At 49.7% G+C, this 21,063-nt stretch overlaps 1 protein-coding gene across 1 annotated transcript in view; it reads left to right on the top strand.

Moving 5' to 3' along the window:
* The window catches only part of LOC144597895 (protein phosphatase 3 catalytic subunit alpha), a 168,834-nt gene that overhangs the window by 69,023 nt on the left and 78,748 nt on the right, over window positions 1–21,063 (top strand). Inside the window, exons 4-5 of the mRNA XM_078407663.1 lie at window positions 269–414; window positions 11,101–11,240. Of these exons, the coding sequence (XP_078263789.1) occupies window positions 269–414; window positions 11,101–11,240 (286 nt within the window). The remainder of the gene's footprint in view (window positions 1–268; window positions 415–11,100; window positions 11,241–21,063) is intronic.

The raw sequence follows: 21,063 nt of genomic DNA, 5'->3' as shown, positions 1-21,063 counted from the left end.
ATACATACATGATTACAATCAAGCCGTCCACAGTGTACAGATACAGGATAAAGGGAATAACATTTAGTGCAAGATAAAGTCCGATTAAAGATAATGCAAGGGTCTCCAATGAGGTAGATGGGAGGTCAGGACCGCTCTCTAGTTGGTGAAAGGATGATTCAGTTGTGGACAAGTCTGAATTACATTGCCCCAGGGGGAATTGGCTGTGTTTAACTTCATTTGCAGGTGGGCGTAAACCTCCCGTCTAACATTTGCTTCTCTGCCCTAGGTAAAATTAAATACTCGGAGCGAATATATGATGCGTGCATGGATGCCTTTGATTGCCTGCCCCTGGCTGCCCTCATGAACCAGCAGTTCCTGTGCGTGCACGGCGGCCTCTCCCCTGAAGTCAGCAACTTAGACGACATCAAGAAGGTAAGATGGTGCCTCAGCTCACCCTGCAAGTGGCCAGGGTTCCCTTCCTCACTTCAGCGTGTCACAGCTCGCTCAGCGGCTACGGTGGTGCGCGGTAGAGTTGCCGCCATACAGCGAATGCAGCGCCGGAGACCCGGGTTCCATCCCGACTACGGGTGCTGTCCGTACAGAGTTTGTACGTTCTCCCCGTGACCTGCGTGGGTTTTTTCCGAGATCTTCGATTTCCTCCCACACTCCAAAGACGTGCAGGTTTGTAGGTTAATTGGCATGGTAAATGTAAAAATTGTCCCCAGTGTGTGTTGGATAGTGTAAGTGTGTGGGGATCGCTGGTCGGCGCAGACTCGGTGGGCCGAATGGCCTTGTTTCCGTGCTGTATCTCGAAACTAAACTAAACTAAGCTAAATGCAGGTGAACGGAACTAGCCCGTTGTGTCGAGCTGGTCACCATGGAGAATGTGGGCCGAAGGGCCTGTTTCCCTGCTGTGGGAGCAACACCCTCAGCTGGAGATGAAGGGTCTTGACCCGAAACGTCACCCATTCCTTCTCTCCCCTCCCGAGATGCTGCCTGACCTGCTGAGCTACTCCAGCATTGTGTGTGTACCCTCAGCTGGAGCCTGTACTTGATGTTTTCAGATGCCTGTGAGCATTGTGTGGGTGGATTGCTGCAGGCGCCTCTGCTGCCTGAAGCAGTGCAAAGTGGCGGGTGGGCTGTGTTCGTGATGCTCCTGGTATCCCAGCACCAGCCTGCTGTGTGGAGGTGGTGCTTTGACTCAATTCCCGGTACTTCCCTCAGCACATGGATAATTACATCTGTTGACGTGGGATGTTTCTTATTGGATTTAAAACAAAAACCAAAAACGAGTTTTTAACTGTGCAGCAGGGTGGCGCAGCGGTAGAGTTGCAGCCTCACAGCACCAGTGATCCGGGTTCCATCCTGACTACGGGTGCTGTCTGCACGGAGTTTGTACGTTCTCTCTGTGACCGCGTGGGTTTTCTCTGACATTCCAAAGACGTGCGGGTTTGCAGGTTAATTGGTCCTCTGTAAATGGCCCCTAGTGTGTAGAAAGTGGATGAATAAGTGGGGTAACATACAACTAGTGTATGGGGTGATCGCTGGTCGGCGTGGGCTCGTTGGGCATGAAGGACCTGTTTCCACACTGTACCTCGAAGCTAAAGGGCGGTCACGGTGGTGCAGCGGTAGAGTTGCTGCCTTACAGCGAATGCAGCACCGGAGACCCGGGTTCCACCCCGACTACGGGTGCTGTCTGTACAGAGTTTGTACGTTCTCCCCGTGACCTGCGTGGGTTTTCTCCGAGATCTTCGGTTTCCTCCCACACTCCAAAGACGTGCAGGTTTGTAGGTTAATTGGCTGGGCAAATGTAAAAATTGTCCCTAGTGTGTATAGGATAGTGTTAATGTGCGGGGATCGCTGGTCGGCGCGGACCCGGTGGGTCCGAAGGGGCCTGTTTCCGCGCTGTATCTCTAAACTGAACTAAAGTGAAGAGTTGTGAGGTCGTATCAAAGCGGGGCTGGTGTGTCAGACAGCATGGGTGGAAGGAGGAGGTCGGGACCCTTCAATGTCATCTGTCCATTACCTCCACACATGCTGCCTGACCCGCTGTGTTTGCTTAGAGTCCCGCACCAAGGAAACAGGCCCTTCAGCCAACTGGTCCATGCTGACCCACCACGATGCCACATCTGAGCTAATCCCATCCCCACGTTTGGCCCGTTTCCTCCAAAACCTTTCCTATCCATGCACCTGCCCAAGTGTCCTTGCAATGTTGTTACGGTACCAGCCTCAACTACCTCCTTTGGCAGTTCGTTCCATATACCCACCATCCTCTGAGTGAAAAAGTTGCCCCTCAGGCTCCTATTAAGTCTTTCCCCTCTCACCTCTCACCTGAAGGTTGAGTCGCAGGTACATAAGGTGGTCAAAAAGGCTTTTGGCACTTTGGCCTTCATCAGTTAGAGTATTGACTACAGAGGTTGGTAGGTCATGTTGCAGTTGTATAAGAGGTTGGTGAGGCTGCATTTAGAATATTGTGTACAGTTCTGGGCACCATGTTATAGGAAAGATATTGTCAAGCTTGAAAGGGTTCAGAAAAGATTTATGAGGATGTTGCCAGGACTAGAGGGTGTGAGCTACAGGGAGAGGTTGAGCAGGCTGGGTCTCTATTCCATGGAGCGCAGGAGGATGAGGGGAGATCTTATAGAGGTGTATAAAATCATGAGAGGAATAGATCGGGTAGATGCACAGAGTCTTTTACCCAGAGTAGGGGAATCGAGGACCAGAGAACATGGATGCAAGGTGAAGGGGAAAAGATTTAATAGGAATCCGAGAGGTAACTTTTTCACACAGAGGGTGGTGGGTGTATGGAACAAGCTGCCAGAGGAGGTAGTTGAGGCTGGGACTATCCCATCGTTTAAGAAACAGTTGGACGGGTACATGGATAGGACAGGTTTGGAGGGATATGGACCAAGCGCAGGCAGGTGGGACTAGGGTAACTGGGACATTGTTGGCCGGTGTGGGCCGAGTTGGGCCGAGGGGCCTGTTTCCACACTGTATCACCGAATGGCCTACTCCTGCACCTATTTTCTATTTTTTCATTGTTTCTATGTACAATGAGATCTGAGTGTCTTAGTGCATCAGTCACTGAAAGGAAGCATGCAGGTACAGCAGGCAGTGAAGAAAGCTAATGGCATGTTGGCCTTCATAACAAGAGGAGTCGAGTATAGGAGCAAAGAGGTCCTTCTGCAGTTGTCCAGGGCCCTAGTGAGACCGCCACTGCCGTCTGTGGCAATGGATTCCAGATACTCTCCCACCCAGCGGTTTGTTTGTCTGGGCTGAATGTTCACTTGCGGCAATGTGCAAGAAGTGGGGACTGTTGTTTACAAGAGCGCTCATCTCATTTGCCTGTTTGTGTGGAGGGTAACAACTCTCTGCCAGAGTTGCAGTCTGCAAAACCATCAATATTTATGAGTTTGCTTTATTTTCAGATTTATTGAAGTTTTTCTTTAATGTGACAGGGTGTGTGAATTATTTAATGCCTGCAGCAAGTTAACTGTGTCGGGAACTTTACCGAACCTGTTTGTTGTTGCACCTGAATTACTACGCTGAAAGACAGCAAAGCCCCCGGACTGGAGAAACGCCGACGCATCTTATAGACTTGTCGTAATGAAACGTATTGCACCAATGGCACCGTGTGCCTCAAGTAGAATTTGGAAAAAGCATTTTTAATGAGGCTGTCTTCATTTGCAGAATGTGCATTGATTCTCCAGTGAGGACACAAATTGCTGGAGGATATAGTTGCTCCTGCAGTGGATTTGTATCCGGCTGAAATTGTAGAACGTCTGCCTTACCTGCTGCCTTTTGTGCTGCCTTTCCTGCTGTCTATACACTGGAATTTAGAAGAATGAGAGGGGATCTTATCGAAACATATAAGATTATTAAGGGGTTGGACACTTTAGAGGCAGGAAACATGTTCCCAATGTTGGGGGAGTCCAGAACCAGGGGCCACAGTTTCAGAATAAGGGGTAAGCCATTTAGAACGGAGATGAGGAAAAACTTTTTCAGTCAGAGAGTTGTGAATCTGTGGAATTCTCTGCCTCAGAAGGCAGTGGAGGCCAATTCTCTGAATGCATTCAAGAGAGAAGTAGATAGAGCTCTTAAGGATAGCGGAGTCAGGGGGTATGGGGAGAAGGCAGGAACGGGGTACTGATTGAGAATGATCAGCCATGATCACATTGAATGGTGGTGCTGGCTCGAAGGGCCGAATGGCCTACTCCTGCACCTATTGTCTATTGTCTATTACTCTTTAATCACTCATAAGATCATAGGTGACAGGAGTAGAATGAGGCCATTCGGCCCAACAGGTCTACTCTGTCATTCAATCATGGCTGATCAATCTCTCCTCCCAACCCCATTCTCCTGCCTTCTCCCCGTAACCTCTGATGCCCGTACTAATCAGGAATCCAACTACAGTATCTCCGCCTTAAATATATCCACTGACTTGACATCTACTGCCGTCTGTGGCAATGAATTCCACAGATTCACCACCCTCTGACTAAATAAACCACTCCATTCCCATCCGACATTGGTTTTGAAAGGCAATGATGACAATTCCTGGCGTTTCTGATGGACTCAGGCATGGCCTGCTCTCTACACAACCTGTCCTCACAAATGGTTGTAATGTTCTTTGCTGCTACAGCAGGTCAGACACACCATGGATCCTCTTCCATTGTCAGAGTCTGTACCTCAGATATCACTTGGGTAGCTCACAACCCAGTGGTATGAATGTTGAATTCTCTCATTTTGGGCAATGTCTACAACCACTCCCCCTTCCCCCACCAAGTCGGTCAGCCAGTTCCACTGTTCACAACGATGTCTCCCTCTTGGGACCACACCGTCCCTAACCAACAATCAGCATATCAGAGAACCTCCCTGCCTTAACTCATGTTTCCAGTTCCCCCCCCCCCCCCCCCCACCCGTACAATCAGTCTCAAGACAGGCCCCGACCTGAAACGTCACCTATCCATGTTCTCCTGAGATGCTGCCTGACCCGCTGAGTTACTCCAGCACTCTGTGTCCATGTTCTCCAGAGATGCTGCCTGACCCGCTGAGTTACTCCAGCACTCTGTGTCCATGTTCTCCAGAGATGCTGCCTGACCCGCTGAGTTACTCCAGCACTCTGTGTCCATGTTCTCCTGAGATGCTGCCTGAGCCGCTGAGTTACTCCAGCACTCTATGTCTATCTTAGGCAAACCATGGAAGCTAGTTGGTAATTGGAAGGTGGGATGCCCTGCTTCCATTGAGGTATTAGTCAGTGTCTGAGAGCGTTTGAATATGGCTTCTCAATAGACAATAGACAATAGACAATAGACAATAGGTGCAGGAGTAGGCCATTCAGCCCTTCGAGCCAGCACCGCCATTCAATGCGATCATGGCTGATCACTATCAATCAGTACCCCGTTCCTGCCTTCTCCCCATACCCCCTCACTCCGCTATCCTTAAGAGCTCTATCCAGCTCTCTCTTGAAAGCATCCAACGAACTGGCCTCCACTGCCTTCTGAGGCAGAGAATTCCACACCTTCACCACCCTCTGACTGAAAAAGTTCTTCCTCATCTCCGTTCTAAATGGCCTACCCCTTATTCTCAAACTGTGGCCCCTTGTTCTGGACTCCCCCAACATTGGGAACATGTTATCTGCCTCTAATGTGTCCAATCCCCTAATTATCTTATATGTTTCAATAAGATCCCCCCTCATCCTTCTAAATTCCAGTGTATACAAGCCCAATCGCTCCAGCCTTTCAACATACGACAGTCCCGCCATTCCAGGAATTAATCTAGTGAACCTACGCTGCACGCCCTCCATAGCAAGAATATCCTTCCTCAAATTTGGAGACCAAAACTGCACACAGTACTCCAGGTGCGGTCTCACCAGGGCCCGGTACAACTGTAGAAGGACCTCTTTGCTCCTATACTCAACTCCTCTTGTTACGAAGGCCAACATTCCATTGGCTTTCTTCACTGCCTGCTGAACCTGCATGCTTCCTTTCATTGACTGATGCACTAGGACACCCAGATCTCGTTGAACTCCCCCTCCTCCTAACTTGACACCATTCAGATAATAATCTGCCTTTCTATTCTTACTTCCAAAGTGAATAACCTCACACTTATCTACATTAAACTGCATCTGCCATGTATCCGCCCACTCACACAACCTGTCCAGGTCACCCTGCAGCCTTATTGCATCTTCCTCACAATTCACACTACCCCCCAACTTAGTATCATCTGCAAATTTGCTAATGGTACTTTTAATCCCTTCGTCTAAGTCATTAATGTATATCGTAAATAGCTGGGGTCCCAGCACCGAACCTTGCGGTACCCCACTGGTCACTGCCTGCCATTCCGAAAGGGACCCATTTATCCCCACTCTTTGCTTTCTGTCTGTTAACCAATTTTCTATCCATGTCAGTACCCTACCCCCAATACCATGTGCCCTAATTTTGCCCACTAATCTCCTATGTGGGACCTTGTCGAAGGCTTTCTGAAAGTCGAGGTACACCACATCCACTGACTCTCCCTTGTCAATTTTCCTAGTTACATCCTCAAAAAATTCCAGTAGATTTGTCAAGCATGATTTCCCCTTCGTAAATCCATGCTGACTCGGAACGATCCCGTTACTGCTATCCAAATGCTCAGCAATTTCGTCTTTTATAATTGACTCCAGCATTTTCCCCACCACTGATGTCAGACTAACTGGTCTATAATTACCCGTTTTCTCTCTCCCTCCTTTCTTAAAAAGTGGGATAACATTTGCTATTCTCCAATCCACAGGAACTGATCCTGAATCTATAGAACATTGAAAAATGATCTCCAATGCTTCCACTATTTCTAGAGCCACCTCCTTAAGTACTCTGGGATGCAGACCATCAGGCCCTGGGGATTTATCAGCCTTCAGTCCCATCAGTCTACCCAAAACCATTTCCTGCCTAATGTGGATTTCCTTCAGTTCCTCCATCACCCTAGGTTCTCCAGCCCCTAGAACATTTGGGAGATTGTGTGTATCTTCCTCAGTGAAGACAGATCCAAAGTAACGGTTTAACTCGTCTGCCATTTCTTTGTTCCCCATAATAAATTCCCCTGCTTCTGTCTTCAAGGGACCCACATTTGCCTTGACTATTTTTTTCCTCTTCACGTACCTAAAAAAACTTTTGCTATCCTCCTTTATATTATTGGCTAGTTTACCCTCGTACCTCATCTTTTCTCCTCGTATTGCCTTTTTAGTTAACTTTTGTTGCTCTTTAAAAGAGTCCCAATCCTCTGTCTTCCCACTCTTCTTTGCTATGTTATACTTCCTCTCCTTAATTTTTATGCTGTCCCTGACTTCCCTTGTCAGCCACAGGTGTCTCTTACTCCCCTTAGAGTCTTTCCACCTCTTTGGAATAAATTGATCCTGCAACCTCTGCATTATTCCCAGGAATACCTGCCATTGCTGTTCTACCGTCTTCCCTGCTAGGGCCTCCTTCCAATCAATTTTGGCCAGCTCCCGCCTCATGCCTCTGTAATCCCCTTTGCTATACTGTAATACCGACACTTCCGATTTTCCCTTCTGCCTTTCCATTTGCAGAGTAAAACTTATCATGTTGTGATCACTGCCTCCTAATGGCTCTTTTACCTCTAGTCCCCTTATCAGATCAGGATCATTACACAACACTAAATCCAGAATTGCCTTCTCCCTGGTAGGCTCCAGTACAAGCTGTTCTAAGAATCCATCTCGAAGGCACTCTACAAACTCTCTTTCCTGGGGTCCATTTCCAACCTGATTTTCCCAGTCTACCTGCATGTTGAAATCTCCCATAACCACCGTAGCATTACATTTTTGACACGCCAATTTTATCTCCTGATTTAACTTGCACCCTAAGTCGAGGCTACTGTTTGGGGGCCTATAGATAACTCCCATTAGGGTCTTTTTACCCTTACAATTTCTCATTTCTATCCATACTGATTCAACATCTCCTGATTCTATGTCACCCCTTGCAAGGGAATGAATATCATTCCTTACCATCAGAGCAACCCCACCCCCTCTGCCCACCTGTCTGTCTTTTCTATACGTTGTGTACCCCTGAATATTCAGTTCCCAGCCCTGGTCCTCTTGTAGCCATGTCTCAGTGATCCCTACAACATCATACTTGCCCATGACTAACTGAGCCTTTACAATAGAGTAAAGAGTAAAGGCCTGTAGTCAGACATGAGGCCTATTGAGGAACGAACTGCAACTGAACTTTGTTCATTGCTTACACAAACTAAATAGGTGAAGAGGTGCAAGTCCATCATTGATAGGAACAGAATTAGGCCATTCAGCCCGTCGGGCATACTCCGGTATTCAATCATGGCTGATCTATCTCTCCCTCTCAACACCATTCTCCTGCCTTCTCCCCATATCTTTTGAAGTTCCCAGAGTGGAGAGCTCCATATAAATTGATGTCCACAGCAGATGGTTCCAGGTAGATCTGTTTGTAAAGATCCTCGTAACTTTAAGGTGAGACGGATAAAGTTTAAAGGAGATGTGTGAGGCAAGTTTTGTTACAAGAGGGTGATGAGTGTGTGGAACGCACTGCCGGGGGTGATGGGTAGGGGTTGCCAATTATCTTATTCCCAAATACGGGACAAGACGACGTCACCGCCCCACGTGACCTCAACCAGCCCAGCGGCCACGTGCTCCCGCTCCACCAATGGCGCCCCCCCCGGGCCAGGAGGCGGGTTGCTACGCAACCTCCGTGAGGCGGCGCCCGGGCCTCTGGACCTAGGCTGTCAAACGCTCTCAGACACTAATTAAAAAGTCGGAAACCTAGAGTGTCGGGACCTAAACTGTCGGGACCTACAGCGTCTGGGCCTACAATGTCAGGGCCTACAGTGTGCAGGCCTACTGTGCCCCCCGGGTCTACAGTGTCCGGGCCTATGTTATCCGGGCCTACAGTGTCCGGGCCTACAGTGTCTGGGCCTACAGTGTTCGGGTCTACAGCACCCCCCTCCCCCGGGCCTAATACGTGACAAGGGCGGTCCCGTACGGGACAAGCCATTTTAGCCCAAAATACGGGATGGCCTGGCTAATTCAGGACAGTTGGCAACCCTATTGATGGTGGAGGCAGATATGATAACTGATAGCTTAAGAGGCTTTTGGATAGGTCCATAGATATGTGGGGAATGGAGGGATTTGGATTATGTGCAGGCAGATACCTAGCGGTATGAATGTTGAATTCCCATATGCCGCTTGAGCAGCTTACAACCCAGCGATACCAACGTAGGTTTCTCTTATTTCAAATAACCCCTACATCCCTTTCCCCCACCCCTCCCCCACCTAGTTGTCGTCCCAGTTCGAAGACAAACACAAAGTGCTGGAGTAACTCAGCGGGTCAGGCAGCATCTCTGGAGGAAAGGAATAAGTGACATTTCAGGTCGAGGCCTGCTAGTTCCAGTGTTTGTATCCTTGTATCCCTGTCGTTAGCACACCTTCCCCAGCCATAAATGGGCTCCACCCTTCCTGAGGTCATCTGTTGCTAGCCCTGTTTTGGTGTGGCCTTCTCTATCTTTCAGTCTGAAGAAGGGTTCCGACCCTCGACGTCACCTATTGCTTTTCTCCATGGATTCCGCCTGACCCGCTGAGTTACTCCAGCATTTGGTGTGTATCTTCAGCTGACAGTAGGTCTTGACCCGAAAGACCATCGGATTGTTGTACGACCGTTCCCCTTCACAGATGCCGCCTGACCCAGCACTTTGTGTTTCATATAGTGTGCTTTGTTTGTAGGGAGAAAACAATGATATCTGTGTACCAGGTCGGAGCAGGCGTTTAAAGTCTATAATTCAGATTATTATCTGAATGGTGTCAAGTTAGGGAAAGCCGAAGTACAACGAGATCTGGGTGCGCTTGTACATCAGTCACTGAAAGTAAGCATGCAGGCACAGCAGGCAGTGAAGAAAGCCAATGGCATGTTGGCCTTCATAACAAGAGGAGTTGTGTATCGGAGCAAAGAGGTCCTTCTGCAGTTGTACAGGGCCCTAGTGAGACCACACCTGGAGGACTGTGTGTGCAGTTTTGGTCTCCATATTTGAGGAAGGACATTCTTGCTATTGAGGGCGTGCAGCGTAGGTTTACTAGGTTAATTCCCAGGATGGCGAGACTGTCGTATGTTGAAAGACTGGAGCGACTGGGCTTGGATACACTGGAATTTAGAAGGATGAGGGGGGATCTTATAGAAACATATAAGATTATTAAGGGATTGGGCACGTTAGAGGCAGGAAACATGTTCCCGATGTTGGGGGAGTCCTGAACCAGGGGCCACAGTTTAAGAATAAGGGGTAGGCCATTTAGAATGGAGATGAGGAAAAGCTTTTTCACCCAGAGAGTTGTAAATCTGTGGAATTCTCTGCCTCAGAAGGCAGTGGAGGCCAATTCTCGGAATGCTTTCAAGTGAGAGCTAGATAGAGCTCTTAAAGATGGTGGAGTCAAGGGATATGGGGAGAAGGCAGGAACGGGGTACTGATTGTGGATGATCAGCCATGATCACATTGAGTGGTGGTGCTGGCTCGAAGGGCCGAATGTCCTCCTCATGCACCTATTGTCTATAATGCAGAACATCCATTCTGTTTCCTGAATTCCACTGTTGTGACCTTGTATCACCTCATTGCAGGTAAAGGTATCTTTAGACTTTGGTGATACAGAGCGGAAACAGATCCGTTCGGCCAGGCCAGCGATCACCCCGTACACCTGCACAATCCTGCACACTAGGGATCATTTTACCGAAACCTATTAACCCACGAATCTGTATGTCTTTGGAGTGTTGGGGGAAACCGGAGCACCCGGAGAAAAACCCACACTGTCACGGGGAGAACGTACAAACTCCTTACAGACAGCAACCGAGGTCAGGATTGAACCCGGGTCTCTGGTGCTGTGAGGCAGCAGCTCTACCCGCTGTGACACCATGCCGCCCAGTGGTTATGGCTTTGCTGAACCCCCTCGTCGGAAACATCACAAGAAGACTAACCCTGTGGATCAGTCCTCTCCATTCAAAGGAGTGAAATGGGAGGGTTTATCCTTGCACTGACCCTGTCGCTCCACTGGTGAAGCGCATATCTTTTGTCTATGTTATATTCAATGTTTTCAATTTGTGTTTTCTTTCTTTGTAGTTAGATCGATTCAAAGAGCCCCCTGCTTACGGACCCATGTGTGACCTGTTGTGGTCGGACCCACTAGAAGACTTTGGCAATGAAAAGTCACAGGAACACTTTACTCACAACACAGTCCGCGGCTGTTCTTACTTTTACAGGTAAGAGGGCTGTTTTCCCATCATTCTTAGTCTGTGGAACCCTTTGGGGTTACTTGTTTGCTGCATTTTACTTCTGCCTTGGGTCATAATCTAGACCAGGGGTAGGCAACTTCGTTCTGCAAAGGCCCCAGGGCCCATGTCTGTGAGCGGATGGCAGGCCACATCTATCGCCATAGTTGATAAATGGTGCTAATCATAATAATACATCTATATACTAAAACTCTCGTTTGTTTGTTTGTTTGTTCCTGAACTACAGACAAAAAAGGTGCAGGATAGCGCGACAATTTTAGGCCCACCTTACTCACCCTCATCCATTTGGTGCTAATGGAAGAAGTTTCATTGAAATTGGTGTTATGTTTTTCAAGTTATTCACATTTTAAAGTTTAAATCTATCTCCTAGGAAGGGGGAGGGGGGGGGGAGGGAGGGGGAGGAGGGAGGATAAGGGGATTGAGGGGGATGGTGGGGGGGGGGGGAAGGGGGCGGGGGGAGGAGAGGGTGCTGCACCAATGCAGGAGAGGTTTGGGCCCAACAGGTCCACTTGATCTAGTACTAACTAAACTTTGACTTACATTTATATATTTAAGCAATTTGATGTCCACTGAACACTGGTATTGAACCTACCCACACCTCTGTCTGTCTGTCTGTTTGTCTGTCTCATAGCAGTTAGTGTGACACCTGGTGTTGTTTTTCGCTCGAAAGATCCCTGCTAAACTATTCCTATAACTGCGCACCAAAGCCCGCTTATGTACTGTCTGCAAAGAGACTCGTGGCATCATCCCCAGTAACATATCTCACTTCATTCAATCCAATACCTAGAAATTCACAAGACAGTCCTCGGGTCACTTCATTTATACTAGAATGAGAGCAAACAATGAGAGCCGCCTACAGTCACTATATCCATGGACTATCCCAGAGTGGGACATCCTTCCCGACACCACCAGATGTGCACCAACCTTGTCACTCTTCCAGTCACAGCTCGACAACTTGGACATGGATCATCTCACCAAACTTGCCCACATAAAAATCTAAATAACCCTTTTGCAACCAGTACCCACGTGAGCGAAACCTGCACGAGTTAGCCCAGCAGTTGGCGGTTGTGCAGTAGAAAACAGAAAAGAAAAGCAGAAAAATAACCAATGTTAGAGTCATCGTAAATCTATTAGCATTCTACTGGGTTTTGCTGAAGGCCACATGAAAGCACAGTCGCCCCATAGTATTTCTGGACTCGATCTCTCGGCTTTCCTCAGGCCCGTCCTAACGCTTCGTTCACTGCCCCGTGTGATTGGCCATTGAGCGGAATGGAGGGATGGTAAGGGCGGGAGGATGCAAGAGCGCACGGAAGTGTACGGACCGAGAGAGCGAGAGAGAGAGTGAGTCGACGGGTGTTCCGATGTGGAATCGGCTGCGCGTGTGTGTGAACCACTCCCAGATAAGTGTTGTGTGTGTGTTATGCTACTTTTAGAGACAGACACCTTAATAAAACCATATCTCGTGAAATTTAATCTATGAATCAGAAGTATTGGTAAATAATCAGGAAAAGTAAATACGCCTGCGGCCTGGGTTGTTATAATATTTCTCTTAAGAGCCTGTCCCACGTAGGCGATTTTAAGGCGACTGCCAGTGACTAGGCTGTGGCTGAACGTTTGCCGGGGTGTAGTGGGCATGATCGCGAGGAGTCTTCAAAGAATCGTAGCGGATCTCAGCGGGTCGCGGAAAAAAATTCCCGATAGAGATTTCTGGGCGCCAGCTGGCTTGTGGCCAGGTATGGTAGCTTATTGCGGGCGCTGTCTGTCGCACGCTGTCCCCAGGTTTGCTAGGTTGTCGCAGACGCATTTAGAAGCACGTAATATTAAATTAAGAAAAGCCATTTGAAGATACCAGAAGATAGTTTTGTTTATCCAATTTATTTACCGTCAGGACATTTGACAGGTAGATTGGAGGCGACAGTTTGACGGTCAGGTAATCGTGGGAATTTCGTGATGTTTCCGAAGACGGTGCAATCTCTCAGCCAGGTGCTAGTTAGCAGCACGGTGGCGCAGCGGTGGAGTTGCTGCCTTACAGCGAATGCAGCGCCGGAGACTCAGGTTCCATCCTGACTGCGGGCGCCGTCTGTATGGAGTTTGTACGTTCTCCCCGTGACCTGCGTGGGTTTTCTCCGAGATCTTCGGTATCCTCCCACACTCCAAAGACGTACAGGTATGTAGGTTAATTGGCTGGGCAAATGTAAAAAAAAATTGTCCGTAGTGTGTGCAGGATAGTGTTAATGTGCGGGGATCGCTGGGCGGCGCGGACCCGGTGGGCCGAAGGGCCTGTTTCTGCGCTGTATCTCTAAATCTAAATCTTAAATCTAGTTTCACAAAAAAAGTCACTTGTATCGACCTGACTCGGCATTGTCGTGGTCATTGTCGTAGGGTAAAAGAAAATTTCGGCGATCTCGAACCACTTTGACAGTCGCCGGCAGTCGCTTTAAAAATTGCGTAACTGGGGCAGGTCCTTAAGGGACTGCGGGCTGGATGAGTTCAGCTCACAGGCCGTTCCGTAGGTTGCCGATCCCTGATCTAGATGTTAACTCAGACTTTCAAGAGTCTAGCAAGGAGTACTCTCCAATGCAAAGTATGATTAAAATTAGATCAAGGCTCTAAGAGGGAGGTTTAGACTTTAGATGTTAGAGATACAGCGTGGAAAAAGGCCCTTCGGCCCACTGAGTCCACGCCAACCAGTGATTACCCCGTACACTAGCACTATCCTACACACTTTACAGGGGACACCCGGAGAAAACCCACGCGGTCATTGGGAGAATGTACAAACTCTGTACAGTCAGCACCCGTAGTCAGGATGGAATCCCGGATCTCTGGCGCTGTGAGGCAGCAACTCTACGACTTTGCCACTGTGCTACCCCCACTGCATGCAGAGTATGGTTACAATTAGATCAAGGCTCGAAGAGGGAGGTTGGGATGATGTGAGGATGGAGAGGTGGATCAATCAGACGCTTAATTAATGATGCTAAATCCGTGATCGATGTTTTTAGACCAGGGTGTTTTGGGATTATGGAGGCAAGGGGGTGTGGTGGAAGGAACGAAGATATTGATCACGCCTGATCGCACTGAATACCAGAACAGGCTTGAGGGCTCTCGTGAATTGCCATGAATCTTGGATCAGTTGTTAATTTAAAACCCGATATTGCTAGATGTGAGGAAGGGGGCCTGACCTGAGACGTCACCACGGATGCTGCCTGACCAGCTGAGTTACTCAGCAGAGATGGACAGGTTCTTGATTGGTAAAGGGCATCAAAGGTTATGGGGAGAAGGCGGGAGAATGGGGTTGAGGGGGAAAGATAGATCGGCCATGATTGAATGGCGGAGTGGACTCGATGAGACGAATGGCCTAATTCTGCTCGTATGACTTCGGAACACTCCAGCACGTTGAGTCTTTTTTAAGCAGGTGCATGGATAGGATAAGTTTAGAGAGTTATGGGCCAAGCGCGGGCAGGTGGGACTAGTGTAGATGGGGCACACTGGTTGGCGTGGGCAGTTTGGGCTGAAGGGCCTATTTCCACGCTGTATGCCCCCGACCCTTCTGTGAATCGAGGGTATTAGGATATTAAAACAAACTTGAGTAGGTGGGTTGAGGTGATGGATCAGCTGTGATCTCAGTGAGCGGTCGAGCTCTTACCTGTTGCCAAACCCAATCCCACAATCCCTGGAATGGTTGCAGTACTCTCTCCCCATGAGAAGCCATCTTGACCTCAGAGGAACTCAGTGTCGATGCCTTGTTCCAGAGACCAATAATGGGGCCGGTCACGGTGGTGCAGCGGTAGAGTTGCCGCCTTACAGCGAATGTAGCGCCGGAGACCCGGGTTCCATCCCGACTACGGGTGCTGTCCGTACGGAGTTTGTACGTTCTCCCCGTGACCTGCGTGGGTTTTCTCCGAGATCTTCGGTTTCCTCCCACACTCCAAAGACGTGCAGGTTTGTAGGTTAATTGGCTTGGTAAGTGTAAAAAAATTGTCCTTAGTGGGTGTAGGATAGTGTTAATGTGCGGGGATCGCTGGTCGGCGCCGACCCGGTGGGCCGAAGGGGCCTGTTTCCGCGCTGTAACTCTAAACTAAACTCTAAAATTGGATGTACTTCTGGAGAGGTAATCCATGTTGTAATTGATATTTTTAAAATGTTTCGAAAAAGTTTTTCTTGCAGAGGTAATTATATTCCAAAATGGATTATCAAGGACATAGGTGCCTTTTCTAATTAGATAAAAGCTCTGAGAGAGAGGTTTAGGTGATCTGAGGATGATGAAGGTGGTGGAACCACTGCCTGACAGTGCCACAAACAGACCCAGGTTCGATCCGCACCTCAGGTGCTGTTGGTGTGGAGTTTGCACGTTCTCCCCTGTGACCGTGTGGGGTTTTTCCGGGTGCTGCGGTTTCCACCCACATCCCAAAGATGTGCAGGTTTGTAGGTGAATTGGCCCTCTGTAAAATGTGCCCACTAGGGTAAAGGGAGGGGATGCAACAATGGGACAACATGGAGGATGGAGAGATGGAACGATCAGAGGCTCAATAAATGATTTTAAATCGCGACCAGCTGCCTCACAGCGCCAGAGACCCGACTTCCATCCCGACCTCAAGTGCGAAGGAATGGGTGACATTTCGGGTCGAGACCCTTCTTCAGACTTCAGTCATCAGTCTGAAGAAGGGTCTTGACCCGAAACGTCACGCATTCCTTCTCTTCTGAGATGCTGCCTGACCCGATGAGTTACTCCAACATACCTTCAACCTGATCTCAAGTGCGTTTTGTTTTGGAGTTTGCACGTTCTCCCTGTGATGGCGCGGATTTTCTCCGGGCGCTCCGGTTTCATCCCACATCCCAAAGACGTGCGTGTTTGTAGGTTAATTGGCCTTTGTAAATTTCCCCCTCGTGTCTACTGCGGAGCATCCTGGACAATACAGCTCACACTCTCCATGAGGGCTCACCCTCTCCATCTGTGGAATTCTCTGCCACAGAAGGTAGTTAAGGTCTGTTCATTGGCTATATTTAAGAGGGAGTTAGATGTGGCCCTTGTGGCTAAAGGGTTCAGGGGGTATGGAGAGAAGGCAGGTACAGGATACTGAGTTGGATGATCAGCCATGATCATATTGAATGGTGGTGCAGGCTCGAAGGGCCGAATGGCCTACTCCTGCACCTATTTTCTATGTTTCTATGACACACTGGTCAACCTGAGGAGCACCTTCAGCAACAGACTGGTCCCACCAAGATGCAGCACAGAACGCCACAGGAGATCCTTCTTCCCTGTGGCTATCAAACCGTACAACTCCTCCCCCTTCTGTCGTGGGGTCGACTGACTCCCCTCCCCCCCCCCCCCCCTCCCCAATCGTTGCTCATCCCCAATATGACTGTTGGCAGATCAATTTCCCTCCTGGGATAAATAAAGTTCTATCGTATCGTGTCGTAGGGAGTGAATGAGAAAGTGGGACAACATAGAACCGGTGTGAAGGGGTGATCAATGGTCGGCGTGGACGTGGTGGGCTGAAGGGCCTGTTTGCACTCTGTATCTCTAAACTGAACTTAACTACAGGTCAAAGATAGACACAAAGTGCTGGAGTAACCCAGCAGGTCAGACAGCACCTCTAGAGAAAAAGGTTAAGTAACCTTTTGGGAAATAGAAACATAGAAAAATAGTAGGCCATTCGGCCCTTCGAGCCATTTTTAGACGATCATGGCTGATCATCCACAATCAGTACCCCGTTCCTGCTTTTACCCCACATCCCTTAATTTCCTTAGCCCTAAGAGCCGAATCTAACTCTCAAGGGTCGGGACCCTTCTTCAGATTCATCCTATCCATGTTCTCCAGAGATGCTGCCTGACCCGCTGAGTTACTCCAGCACTCTGTGTCCATATTCTCCAGAGATGCTGCCTGACCCGCTGAGTTACTCCAGCACTCTGTGTCCATGTTCTCCAGAGATGCTGCCTGACCCGCTGAGTTACTCCAGCACTCTGTGTCCATGTTCTCCAGAGATGCTGCCTGAGCCGCTGAGTTACTCCAGCACTCTGTGTCCATGTTCTCCAGAGATGCTGCCTGACCCGCTGAGTTACTCCAGCACTCTGTGTCCATGTTCTCCAGAGATGCTGCCTGACCCGCTGAGTTACTCCAGCACTCTGTGTCCATGTTCTCCAGAGATGCTGCCTGACCCGCTGAGTAACTCCAGCACTTGGTGCCTATCTTTGGTATGAACCAGCATCCGCAGTTCTTTGCTTCTACATTTGGACTCTGGGTCATCTGGTTAATGGGGCAGTGTGCGTGTGAGACACACACACACAGAAGTGTGAAACTTATCTGGCAGTAGGTGGGTGACTCAGAGCAGATGTTGGGCAGAGCCAGTACAGTGAAAGCATTGTTACCTGAAGCTGTAGAATCTGTTACCGAGGCAGAAGATGTGGTGTTGTTTGATTGTGGCACACCCTTGTGACAATTTTCTACTCAAACGTGTTACATAGATGACTGTTGGATGGAATTCAAATCATTTTGCTGCAAAACTGAAGCGTAAGGTATAAACTGTGCATATAATATCAAGGTAGACACAAAATGCTGGAGTAACTCAGCAGGTCAGGCAGCATCTCGGGAGAGATGGAATGGGTGACATTTCGGGTCGAGACAGCATGCATGTACAGCAGGCAGTGAAGAAAGCCAATGGAATGTTGGCCTTCATAACAAGAGGAGTCGAGTATAGGAGCAAAGAGGTCCTTCTGCAGTTGTACAGGGCCCTAGTGAGACCGCACCTGGAAGACTGTGTGCAGTTTTGGTCTCCAAATTTGAGGAAGGATATTCTTGCTATTGAGGGCGTGCAGCGTAGATTTACTAGGTTAATTCCCGGAATGGCGGGACTGTCATATGTTGAAAGACTGGAGCGACTTGGCTTGGAAACACTGGATTTTAGAAGGATGAGAGGAGATCTTATCGAAACATATAAGATTATTAAGGGGTTGGACACGTTAGAGGCAGGAAACATGTTCCCAATGTTGGGGGAGTCCAGAACAAGGGGCCACAGTTTAAGAATAAGGGGTAGGCCATTTAGAACGTAGATGAGAAAAAACGTTTTCAGTCAGAGAGTTGTGAATCTGTGGAATTCTCTACCTCAGAAGGCAGTGGAGGCCAATTCTCTGAATGCATTCAAGAGAGAGCTGGATAGAGCTCTTAAGGATAGTGGAGTCAGGGGGTATGGGGAGAAGGCAGGAACAGAGTACTGATTGAGAATGATCAACCATGATCACATTGAATGGCGGTGCTGGCTCGAAGGGCTGAATGGCCTCCTCCTGCACCTATTGTCTATTGTCTATTGAAACGTCACCCATTCCTTCTCTCCAGAGATGCTGCCTGTCCCGCTGAGTTACTCCAGCATTTTGTGTCTACTTTCAATTTAAACCAGCATCTGCAGTTCTTTCCTACACATGTCATATGAATCTGGGGGATGGGATTCATTTTACAACTTTGTCAGCTCAGCATCACCGTGCGCGTCTGTCAGACGGCTGGCGGACGGAGGAAGGAATTGAAGGGAATTCAAGTGTGCACAGAACCCAAGCACTGCATTCCCCCCTCGGTTCCTCTGCATCATCACAGCCCACGAAACCCTGTGCAGTCACGGACTAAAATGGACTTAAAACAAGCACCAGGATAAACGTGGCAGTCGTGAACGAGAGGATGGGATCAGCGATGAAGCAGCACCTTTAGTTTAGGGTGGGCGGGTGTTTGAAAGGGCAGAGAGTGCTTATAAACAGCCAGAGCCGGTCAGAGTGTGGGTGTCCTGGCCATGACTCACCTGATTCCTCCCACCGTTTCCCCCGTCAGCACGGCCAGGGCCAGGAGCAGGGGCACAAAGGGAACACTCCCCGCCTGCCTGCCCGCGGGAGTGCCGTCACCATCAAACAGCCCGTCCCTTCCACCGCTCACTCTTTAGAGTTTAGTTTACAGATACAGCGCGGAAACAGGCCCTTTCCACGCCGACCAGCGATCCCCGCACATTAACACTATCCTACACCCACTAGGGCCAATTTTTACATTTACCTAGCCAATTCACCTGCAAACCTGCACGTCTTTGGAGTGTGGGAGGAAACCGAAGATCTCGGAGAAAACCCACGCAGGTCACGGGGAGAACGTACAAACTCTGTACAGACAGTGCCCGTAGTCGGGATGGAACCCGGGTCTCCGGCGCTGCATTCACTGTAAGGCAGCAACTTTACAGCTGCGCCACCGTGCGTTAGGTTTCGTTTAGTTTAGCATTTTAGAGGTTTAGAGGGATATGGGCCAAATGAAGGCAGGTGGGACCAGCGTAGCTGGGACATGTTGGCCAGTGTGGGCAAGTGGGGCCAAAGGGCCTGTTGTGACACTGTATCACTCTATGACTCTATGGTCATGTATACGGTGGCACAGCCGGACTGGGTACTGACTGCAAGGTGTTTGTACGGTAGGGTTACCAACTGTCCCGTATTTGCCGGGACAGTGGGCAGTGGGCAAGTCCTAAATGGGACTTGTACAGGAGTTGGACGACCCCGCCCCCACGATGTCTCCACTGTCTTGTGTGCATGCCACATGTACAGTTGGCAAGTCGTTGGTTCCAGCGGCTTTAGGGCTTGTCTACCTAGCATGTGAAGTCTGGGTTCGGCGGATTGTGCGGAGGAAACCACCAGAAGGTTCAACAGGCAGAAAGACGACCCCACCAAAGCTCCGTGTAGCGCAAACAGGGCAGAGTGAGATACATAGGACACTTCTGACCATCCACTGCATCCTGACCTGTCCCCAGCCGTCCCGACTATGTCTTGCTGCTGGAACCCGATAGGCCGGGACGAGAGAGTGAGGCCGACGATCTGTGCAACTCCCCCTCACTTAAATCCAAGTCAAGCGCAAGTCATGACTTCAACCCCATACCGTGCAACCTTAAGTCCTGTGGCGATGGGAGAGTGGCGAAGCAGCAGGTGTGGATACACTGGAAGATGTAGTCACCAACCTGCACACAGGCGGCCCAGGGCATAGGGTCGCCCTCTACTGGACCGAAGCAGCAGTGGAGTTCGGCAGCCCCCCCCCCCCTCCCCCCGGGTGTCTGAGCAGCCCTCTTTAGGATTCGCTCTGCTCACCTCCATGGAGCAAGGGGCTAGAAAAGGTGCCTCAGACATAGCCTGCTTCACTTCACCTTGGCCAGCATACCGCGGCTGGCGGGGATCCCAATCAGCGGTCGAAATAATAAGAAAAACAAGTTGAAGGTGCTCAATCTCGGCACGTGGAACGTGTGAACCATGCTGGATAACATCAAGGCAGACAGACGCACTGCAGAAGCCCAGAGGAAACGCACCGCGTGCAAGGCCCGGGCTACCTCCACTCCCACTGCAGCACCCATCCACTTGTGTCCTACGTGTGGGCGTGCCTTCCGGGCCCGGATTGGCCTCACCAGTCACTTCCAGACCCACAGTCACCAATCCTCCAACTGAAAGTGAAGTCATGGTCATCTTCAAAGCCGAAGGACGAACAACATTAGCCGGGACATCCCGTATATTGGGCTAATTTGGTCTGTCCCATACGGGACCGCTCTTGTCCCGTATTAGGCCCGGGGGGCGCTGTAGGCCCGGACACTGTAGCCCTGGGGGCCGCTGTAGGCCCAGACACTGTAGGCCCGGACACCGTAGGCCCGGGGGGCCGCTGTAGGCCCAAACAGCGTAGGTCCGGAGGCCCGGGCGCCACCTAACGGAGGTTGCGTAGCAACCTGCCTCCCGGCCCAGGCGGCCGCCATTGGTGGAGCGGGAGTACGTGGCCGCTGGCTGGGTGAGGTCACATGGGGCG

The sequence above is a fragment of the Rhinoraja longicauda genome, chromosome 1 (genome assembly GCF_053455715.1).
Source record: "Rhinoraja longicauda isolate Sanriku21f chromosome 1, sRhiLon1.1, whole genome shotgun sequence".
In the NCBI taxonomy this organism is placed as follows: Eukaryota; Metazoa; Chordata; class Chondrichthyes; order Rajiformes; family Arhynchobatidae; genus Rhinoraja; species Rhinoraja longicauda.
Note: the sequence above shows the minus strand (reverse complement) of the source record. Positions and strands in the feature narration are given on the sequence as shown.